The sequence below is a fragment of the Gavialis gangeticus genome, unplaced genomic scaffold (assembly GCF_001723915.1).
Source record: "Gavialis gangeticus isolate Ggan-Ray unplaced genomic scaffold, GavGan_comp1, whole genome shotgun sequence".
NCBI lineage: Eukaryota > Metazoa > Chordata > Crocodylia > Gavialidae > Gavialis > Gavialis gangeticus.
This window is the reverse complement of record NW_017728997.1, coordinates 22,746,985-22,757,092: the sequence shown is the minus strand read 5'-3', so window position 1 is coordinate 22,757,092 and position 10,108 is coordinate 22,746,985. Positions and strand designations below refer to the sequence as shown.

The following is a 10,108-nucleotide window of genomic DNA, read 5'->3' as shown; positions in this document are numbered from 1 at the left end:
TTCAGGAAGCATATACCTAATGTTTCCAAGAGCCATGAGACCACCTACGATACTTCAGATGAAATATAACCTGCCCCAGTCCTGAATGTCCCCCAAGGTTGTGGGGTCTGGGGTAGTTGGTGAAGGCATATTTAATTCCAGCCTGGGGTCCAGGCTCTCCCTGTGGGAGGCTGGTATTTGTGATTCATCTGGGTCTGAAATTTTCCCCTTTAAGCAGTGTGATCTTGTGAGCCTCATTGCCAAGATGGCGGGGCTTTAGGGTGCTAATTTCAGAGGGGAATTTTGAGTGTGGAATTAAAGATCTGCTTCAATTTGGGTCAGGAAGCATTTGTGTGCTGGAGGCTTTCCACCCTGCTGTGGTAACAGCATCCATCTTGCGCATCACGAAAGGGATCTGCTATAGACACCTCCCCTTGGATCTATGCTTTGTGGAGTCAGTGGGATTTACCCGTCCACCTCCCTCGGGGAGTGATAGACAACTCCCATTATCTCTGGATACCAGTCAGGCTTCTGGGGGTGTCAGAGAGAGGATGGAAAATGAGCTGTGCATCTCAAAGAAGTAACGTCCCTGGGGGTGGTGGAGCTGGTGGGTGGGTGCTGGGGGACAGCTCTCTCCCTTGATGCTGGGGCCTGTGGACTGCTCTCTGTCCCTCAGTGCTGGGGAAGAGTGGGCAGGTGGGCACCTGTGCACTGGTCCCCAGCTGCATCCTCATGGCATTGCTGACTGCCTGTTTCAGAGGAGCTCTTCTTTTCTTTGCTCTGGGGGCAGAGGGTGGGGACTTTGCTGAGTCCCCGCTGCTGCAGAATCTGCTGGGTCTGCACCTGGGTTCCAGGCAGCCGCCTGTGAGAGATGTTCCCTGCCGGGCTGGCCGGAAACCAGAGGAGTGTGCAGACTGGCTCAGCAGCAGCCAGGACTCGCTCAACAGGCTGCCTCCCTTGGGCTTCCTTTGTGAGGTCTTCAAGGGTGTCAGTTATGGTAAGAGGCAGCTCATGTCAGAAGGTGTTTCACGTAACCAAAATTACCACCCCACTCACATTTGAAGCATGGGTTGTGCCCTGGCCCTGCAGCGCCTGGGGTTACAGGTCTCCTTCTTCCCCTTCACTGTGTGACTATCCAGCTAGCTCCTGGAGAGCTGCATGGGCTCTCTCCTGAGCAGAATCCCCTCTGGCCTGCAGATCACCTCTGTGCCTCCGTGCTCCTCCCTGGATCCAGCCTACGGCAGAGAGCTCTGTGCGGCTTTGTGCTTTGTCACGCAGGGTTTTGGGGCTGCTGGGACAGTCTAGGTGGGGCAGCTGGAGGTGCCTGGGGTATTGGATGGAAGGGCCAGCCCTGTTCTGGAGGGCAATAATACTTTTCACCCAGAGCTACTCTTCCAAAGTCCTTTGAGATGTAAAGGAATGTTAACCTCTCCTGGGCAGTGGGTTCACATTTTTCTCCCCAGCCTGCTGATGGGTAAACAGAGGTATGGAGATGGGGATGGGACTCTCCTAAAGCCACGTACCAGGTCAGTGGCAGAGACTGGAACAGACTCCTGGAGCACTGACTCCTGGTTCTCCGCCCCAGACCCCAGCTACACTGTTCCCTTTCTAGCTCATTGGCAGCCTTTATTTCTCCCTTCATTCATGAACTTTTCTCTCCCTCTCTTTGTAAAAGGAAAATCCCCTTAATGACCGACCATTCTGCACATTGAGATCCAATTAGGGAAACAGTGAAAAGCTGGCAAGGCTTTGAAAGCTCCCTCCTGCAGCAAGAGGAAGAAGAGCCCCCTGGGGAGCTCTGCTTGTGACCTTTCCCAACCTCTCCTCTCTGCTGTTGGGTGTCAGGGTGGTGGGTGTGAAGTGCTCAGCCTCTGGAGAGGGGCTGGTAGCCTGTGTCCTGGCAAAGAAGGGATGGATTGCTATCACAGGATGTATCCCTGCAGCAAGGACAGAGGTGGGTAGGCTGACCCCAGGTTTCCTGGTGGTGTGGTTGACCTAGCCTGAAGAGCATGGGCCGTATATGCCCCATGGAGACTCTCAGGTTTGAGCTATGCTAGTGAGTTATGAGCCTACTGCCTTTCATGTGCATGACACAGCTTTGCATACTAGGGGCTCAAGCCAAGCAGCTGAAGCAATACCGGTATTGGGTGATGCTTTCGTCTGTCTGCCTGTGGGTTGGCTCCATGGTTTCGCGCCTTCTTGGAGGCTCAGGAGGCTTCTCTATGCCAGCAAGAGCTGAACGTTACTAAGGTTAAGTCCTGTCTCAGCATGGTTGGAGAGATGATGGTTGTGACATGGGACTACAGGAGTCAGGAGGGTGAAGCCAAGCAGATGGAAATCCTTTGGTGTGTGGGGTCAAGGATGGGGGCAGATCCTAACAGCCCGAGCGGGGCGGGGGAGTGATATAGCTGCTGAGTTCAATGCTGCCAGTCAGCCCACACCAGAACAACGTGTGTTCCTTCTGCTTCTGGTACGAGGGCTTGGAGGAAGGTGGCTGGGCACGAAACTCTATTCCATTGCCTGGCAGCTGTTTCCCTAGGATGGTGTGAGAAAGCAAGGGAGAGAGGGGTGGTGTGGGGTAGGGTGAGCCATGAAGGGGAGGAGTTTCTCATTATGGCTTGAGTTGCAGGAAGGCTTGTCTAACCGTCTTGCCCTTGTCTTTCCTTCCAGGGTTGACCAGGCTGCCAGCGTCCACGATGCCCTGAATACAGAGCCTGGTGGAAGCCAAGGAGACTGGCCTGCTAGCCCTCCTGTCCCTTTCCCTCTGCCCTCCTATTTTAGTTGGCTTATATTTATTTTGTGGCTGGGGCGTGTGCACGGCCTTGGCCGGATGTGACACTGCTGTGATGTGGCTCCTTCGCCTCAAGCACCACCTGTCCGTTAACATCTGGACCCTGCTGCTCTTGGGGAGCGCCTGGCTACCGCTGGCGGAAGGTGCCCCCAAGTCCCCCTTTAGGACTTTTTCCGTCACAGACTGGAGCTTGACGCACTTGGTGGTTCACAACAAAACTGGGGAGGTCTATGTGGGTGCTGTCAACCGGATTTACAAGCTCTCCAACAACTTGACACAGCTGCGTATCCACGTGACGGGGCCAGTGGATGACAACGAGAAGTGCTACCCCCCACCCAGCGTCCAGTCCTGCCCTCATGGGCTGGTCACCACTAACAACGTCAACAAGCTGCTACTGGTGGACTACTCAGAGAATCGTCTGATCGCCTGTGGCAGCGCCTCCCAGGGCATCTGCCAGTTCCTGCGCCTGGACGACCTCTTTAAGCTGGGCGAGCCCCATCACCGGAAGGAGCACTACCTCTCCAGCGTCAATGAGTCGGGCACCATGTCTGGTGTCATCATCGAGGTGTCCAACGGGCAGAACAAGCTCTTCATTGGGACGCCCATTGATGGAAAGTCAGAGTACTTCCCCACGCTCTCCAGCCGCAAGCTGATGGCCAACGAGGAGAATGCGGAGATGTTTGGCTTTGTCTACCAGGACGAGTTTGTCTCCTCCCAGCTGAAGATCCCCTCGGACACCCTCTCCAAGTTCCCCACCTTTGACATCTACTACATCTACAGCTTCAGCAGCGAGCAGTTCGTCTACTACCTGACCTTGCAGCTGGACACCCAGCTCACTTCGCCTGACTCCACGGGGGAGCAGTTCTTCACCTCCAAAATTGTCCGTCTCTGTGTGGATGACCCCAAGTTCTACTCGTACGTGGAATTCCCCATTGGCTGCGTGCGGGACGGCATTGAGTACCGCCTGATTCAGGACGCTTACTTGACCAAGCCCGGCAAGGCTCTTGCCAAGCAGCTGGGGATCTCGGAGCGAGAGGATATTCTTTTCACCATCTTCTCCCAGGGCCAGAAAAACAGGGTCAAGCCCCCCAAGGAGTCGGTCCTCTGCCTTTTTACCCTGAAGAAGATCAAGGACAAGATCAAGGAGCGCATCCAGTCTTGCTACCGAGGGGAGGGAAAGCTCTCGTTGCCTTGGCTCTTGAACAAGGAATTGGGCTGCATTAACTCGGTAAGTGCCTGCGGAGGCAGGTTGCCCTTGTATCCAAAGCCCTTTCAGTCTCCTGGCCTGGCTCCTATTTTTTTACATTAGGCTGCTTTCCTGCTGGGGGGGTGAGGACTGAAGGTGGGAGTGAAGAATGGGGCAGGTCTTGAGCTGGCCTGCTGACAAGTGCTGGGGAGTTGCCTGGAGTCTGGTTTCAATGGAGATGTACACTGACCTAAACCAGATGTCAATGGAATGACTGAAATCCGACACATATCTTGTCCCTGCTCCCTACCCCTGCCTGGTACAGTGCAGCAAATGCTGTTCCTAGCCTTAGCTCAGTGGGTGCCGTCTTGCTCCAGTTCTGTCTAGTTGAATGCTGGGAGGAGTTGTTGGCTGTAAAAGGACTGGGAGTGCACGCATACAGGGCAGGAATAGTGTGTGAGCTCGCTGAAAGCATCGTTGAAGCACTCTGTCCCTTCCTGGTGTAGTACCAAGGGGAGGGGAGTTGCAAAGGGACCTCTTTCTCCATTTGGTCTCCATTGTTTCCCAGTGTCATCTGCTTGGATGTCTGTACTGGCATTCGTAGTGACAGAGCATCCTGGCTCTGGTCCTGCTGGTTTGCTCCTTGTCTCCAAGCTTGTGGAGAAGCTGAACCCAAGGTGGAGGAGCAGGACAGTGGGAGGGGATGACCTGTGTTGGGGTCCCTAGCTGCATGGATGGGCATTCTCCACAACAGGGAGGCAGGGGGAGGGAATGTATCCCTGCAACGCTTCCTTTCTTTGCCTTGCCAGAGTTGGTTCCCTCCTGGGGGGCGGGATGTGGAGGGAACAGCTAATCCTTTTGCGGATCAGGGTAATAACATGCTTCAGAGAACGAGCCCTGATAAGTGTGGATTAAAGAGCACAGATTACCCTCCTGTGGAGCAGGCAGCTCCTCTCCTGCTGGTTGATGCCATGCTCAGATTGGAGGTGCTGTGGCTCAGCATGGAGAGCTCCCCATGGGTGGCAGCTATGCATCTTGGGAAGTTGCCTTGGCTTGCAGAGGTCAGTGAGACACCCCCCCCCCACTCCAAATTGCCATGTACAGCTGAGAATGCAAGGCTGGGGAAGCATGTAGCAGTGAGGGATGGAAGGAGAGGGCACAGCCCAGGGGTTGTGCCTGGGACCTTGAGGCTCTGTGTGTGCTTTCTGGCCCTTATTCATTTGAAGTGCATTAGCTGCATGTCATATAGCCTGAGTCAGCCAGAAGCAGGCACAAGGGTCTCATCCCTTAGTCACAGAGTTTATAACTGCTGATTGCTTCCTTCAGCAACCCCATGCTAGGCACTGTATGAAGCCAGGGTTTGAGCTGTCTCCAATGTGGAACCTCATGATACCTGTGAGCTGCTGCAGCCTGCATCTAAGGAGCAGACCCTGGGCTGTCTCTGCAAGGCAGCCCAGCCCTTGAGGCTTGGGAGGGGAGAAATGCTCTTCCTCTTATGTTTAACACCCTCTGCTCTTGCTGGAGAATGTGGCCTGTTCAGGCTGTGTCAAGCCACTCCCCTTCCCTCCCTTCCTTCTTTTCTCTTCCCCCGCGTTGTACAGGCTCAGCCATGAAGGAAGTCTTCCTGTGCAGTCTGCCTACTAGCAACCCATTCCCTGCACTGCCAGAGCCCTGGGAAATCTGTCTCCCTGCATCCCCTTTTCTGGCACCTCCTTCATTCCAGGAATACCCAGCGGTGGCAGGAAGCTGTCTCCTCTGTCTGGAGCCCTTGCTGACACTCCAGTCCTTGCCCGGACAGGCCCCAGCTGAGAATCTGCTAAACCCTGTTTGCAATTTGCCGTAGGGTTGGAGTTCCAGGCAACATCCAGATCCTGCGGCTGTCCTCATGTCATGGTGTGGTGCGGTGGCACAGAGAAGGAAGGGCAGCTCCCCTTGAACTCTGGTTCCCCTGCAAGCTGGGTTGCCAGGTCATTGGCAGGGCCCAGACATGTTTTTAAAGCATGCAGCCCCATTCGGGATATGTGGGGGTGGAATAGCAGGGCCTGGGGCATCTGGGTGTTCAGGCTCTTACTCACGCTGTCCCCGGCTGTAGGCGTGTGGGAGACGCAGCTAAGATGCCTAACTCGGAGAACAATTAGTAGCAAACCAGTGGCCCGAGGCAGTGGGAACAGGCTGGGCCCAATCTGTCATCCTGGGGCTGTTGTTTCCCAATCAAGGGAGTCTCCTGCCTCTCCTGAGGGAAGCATTTCCTATGGGCTGTTGCTTCTGTCGGTGTGGTAGCTAGTTTATTGCTCTGTTTCTTTGCATGATGTCTGCTGCTGGGGGGAACGGGGGCCGTGCCTGCTTGCTTTATGAACTATTCCTGGGTTCTTTTCCAGACGATATTATAAAATATAAATGGTCACAAGGAGGCTATTTCAGCTCTTTGGGATGACGGGAGCACAATGAATCCTGGCCTTGCTAAGCTGGCATGGCATGGGCAGATGGCTCTGCTCGCACCAGTTCCCAGCGGGCGTAAAGCAGCCTGGCTCCATTGACATCAGTGGGGTTACGCCAGGTTACACCACCTGAGGAGCTGGTATGAGACCTAATGCAGCCCAGCCTGAAGCAGGTGCTGCTGCTGTTGATATCGGTGGGCCCCAGGCTTGTTTATCAGGGCTGAAATTAGTCCTGTGCCCATGGCAAGGTTGGTGCGCCGGTGACATGCCCTAGCCTCCATCTACAGAGGACTGAGCTCCTCAGTCTTGCTAGGTGAGCTAACAGTTTTGCTCCCTGGTTAGTCCTGGGCAGGGATTCAGTCTGGTAACATGCACTGGTGTGGTTTTCTTTCTCAAGAAAAGCCAGGACTGGCATCAGCAGGGGTGTTGTAGGTCAAGACGCTAGCAGAGAGGTAGGGAAGTCCAGTTCTGGACTAGCGAGGGGCTCGCAGAGCTGGGCTCAGGGGTCCCAGTCCTGAAGTATCTGGGCGTCCTGTAGAGCTGGGTGCAGAGATCTTGCGCTGCTGTTTGCTCCTCTGGACAGCGCAGCTCGTCTGTCTCTCTCGTGAGCTTCCTCAGAGCCACCAGGTGTATCTCTCCAGTGGGAGCTTCTTTAGGGTCTGATGTTCAAAGCCAGCCATGGTCAGAAAGCCATTCCCTGCTCAGGGGCTTTGCTATGAGATACTAACTGCTGCTGCTGCAGGGGCCAGTGGTTCATAAGGAGCCTCTTTTCTTCCTGGCCTCTGAAAGCCCTGCTCGGCTATCTGAGCCTCTCATTGGGATAAGCACCTACTGTCTGTCTGGCTTGTCCTGCTGAATGCCCACCCTGGTCAAGCTTTTGGGCACTGGGAGGTGCAGCAGGAGCGATGATTGGTAGAGGGTCTCCTGGATTTAGTGCCCAGAGGCAGTCTTCAGAGGGAGAGTTTATTTCCTTTCCCTGTGGTTTCTTGGGTGCCCTCTCCGAGGCCGCGGTTACTGCAATGACACGGGGTCACCCTCTGGGAGCCGGTGGCTTCACAGCAGCCCCGGGAGCAGGCGCGTTGGCGATCCACGGCAGCCTCTCTCCTGTCCTCTGCCGGGCTCGGAGGGAGACAGCTAACAGCTGCCTGACAAAGTAAAGGGTTTGCTGTCAAGAGTGCTGGGCTCACAAATCTGATTTTGGCTTCAAACTAATTCAATTTTGGTGGAAAATGATGAAATCGTTACACTGCTGCCTGCTGGGTCACACGGCTGCTGACTCAGGGAGCGGAGCTGTTCGCCTCCTCGTTCAGCACGTGCTCCCACTCGCCAGGCTCTCCCTCGCTGCCCCCCTTGCTGTGGGGGGACACGGCTGGGGCTCTTTGCAGGCCATCCTAGCAGCAGGCCCATCTACCTGCCCTTAGGGTTTGATCCTGAGCAAGAGAAGGCATCTCAGGAAGGGGATGTCACCTCGTGAGGAGATAATGCTAGGGGGTACAGGGATTGATGTTCTCTCCCCGGATGGGCCCTGGAGGAAGGGTTGAAATACCCACAGTGTGTGGCTGAGATGGATTGGCTGCATGAGCATCTAGGCAGGCAGTGGGCTCAGTGCCTAGGTTTCAGTGTTGTTCCTCTGAATCCAGACTAACTAGTCCCCTGATCTCTGCTGGGGGCGTGTTTTGGGTTGCCCCTCGGTGAGTTTTGATGCAGTCATGCATCCAGTGCTGGGCCCAAGGTGAGACAAGAGTGTGTGTGAATGACACTCGGGCAAGGGCTGTCCCTGCTCTGCAAATCAATGCCTTGCTAACGCATCCTAAAGTGCATCTACGCTGACATCCTAAGAAGGTGGTCATTAGTGGATCCCTTGTGTCTGTCCCATCCCTTGTTCCCTGCCTCCCTGTCTGCCTCTCCCTCCTGTTTGCTTGTGTGCACATTTACAACCTGCTTCAGCCCTTGTGGGGAGAGGGAAAGAGCAAAGCATAAATAGGTAGGGCCCAGCTTGGCTTCCCTGGCTTGGGAAAGAGTCCTGGTTAGCAGGATGTGAGGTCCAACTAAGATGCAACCTTTTGGGGTGGTGGGGGGTGGCCCGCATAGCCTCTGACACCTGGAAATGGGATTTGCTTCCCAGACTTGTAGCCCTGGAAGCCAGCCACCCACCCCTGCCTGAGGCTGCCATCACAGCCTGCCTGAGCTCCCTCTATTGGGCTGAGTCAGGGCTGAACGGGAGATGTCTAGGGAAAACTCAAATGCTTGAGTTTTGGTGGCGATTCACAGAGGCAGTGCTTGTCCCTGGGAGCCAGCTGGAACTGCCCCCCTCCCACTGCATTCATAGGGAGACTGCCAGGCTGGCCACCCTGTGTTCTTTGGGGGTGTTGGGTGGAAGAGAGGGTGGACTCCGGTGTTGTGGCCAAAGGCCATTAGGAGTAATGATGATGATCCTCAGTCCCCTCAGCAGGTTTAGTTAGTGCACTGTTTTTTTTTTCTTTCCCATCCTTCACCAGTTTGGTGGCTGCATGCCTTTAAACAGCTCCCTCCCTTGCCCAGACATGGAGGTGACTGCATCCTTGGGGGTCGCTGAATGCTTTGAGTTCATAAATCAGTTTTGCAAGGATGCTGTGCCTCTGTCTGGGTGAAGTGCTGGCCGTTATTGTGGTTGATGCTGGAGGCGGGGGAAGTCTTGGTTCTGCTAAATGTCATTTTGTGGCAGGCATAGCAAGGCTACATTTTTACCAGGGAAGAGAGGCCCCCATGGCTTTTGTGTGCACTCTGCTTTCCTAGATGAAACATGCCACGATCCCTACCAGTAACTGCACTGGGAGCCCAAATGCAAGTCTCCACAGCTTGAACTGAGTGGCCAAGCTCTGCAGTTTGTCCAGTCAGCAAGGGCAAGTGTGTGTCTTCACTGTGGCGGGGAAGACATGGTTGTGCTTGTTCTGGTCTGATGACAGGAGCTCCAAAGGGTTTCCTGGGAAGTGCAGAGGTGCTAGGGCTCTTCTCAGTGCTGGCCCTTCCTGTTCTAGACCAAGCCAGGAGGTTCCTGTCTCTGCCAGGCACCAGGCTGGTCTGTTGGCACAGAGAAAATCCCGGCCCCCTCATGATTCAGTTGTGCAAGCAGAGTGCAGAAGGGGGCAAAAGAAGGCAGAGCCAGCTCACACCCAGCCCTTGCACCTCCCTCTCAGAGCAGACTGAACCCACCGGAGCATGTAGAAATCCTGCTGTAGGAATCCCCTCACCCTGCTGAAATGCAGCCCTCTCTGGGGTTGGCTGTAGCAGCTGACTAACAGCCACAAAACAGGGCAGCACACAGGGGAGGATGGTGCCTTTAACCCACACTGTACAGGTGTTTTCTAGGGAGAGGCAGAATGTAATTGTCCAAGTCAGAAGATACCTAGGGCTCTGGGGTGGGTGCCTGATCCCATGCAGCAAAGCTCTCAGGAGCTTGCACTACCCATGGGCAGGATCTGTGGCTCCACCTCTCACCCAGAAGTCAGAAGAGTGACTCCCTATTGCTTGTGGGGGGAGACTTCTCTGCACTGGTGCATCCTGGCATAGTTTCATAGTTGGTAAGGTTGGAAGGGACCTGAGCAAATCATCAGGTCGGACCCCCTGCCATGGCAGGAAAGAGTACTGGGGTCAAATGACCCCAGGAAGGTGACTGTCTAGCCTTGTCTTAAAGACCCCCAGGGTAGGAGCCAGCACCACTTTGCTTGGAAGTTG

General features: G+C 54.9%; 1 protein-coding gene across 1 annotated transcript in view; it reads left to right on the top strand.

The window, feature by feature from the left end:
- PLXNA1 (plexin A1) overlaps nt 1-10,108 on the top strand; it is a 265,521-nt gene that overhangs the window by 26,373 nt on the left and 229,040 nt on the right. The window contains exon 3 of the mRNA XM_019504928.1: nt 2,650-3,998. Coding sequence (XP_019360473.1) covers nt 2,826-3,998 — 1,173 coding nt within the window. The 5' untranslated portion in view covers nt 2,650-2,825. The remainder of the gene's footprint in view (nt 1-2,649; nt 3,999-10,108) is intronic.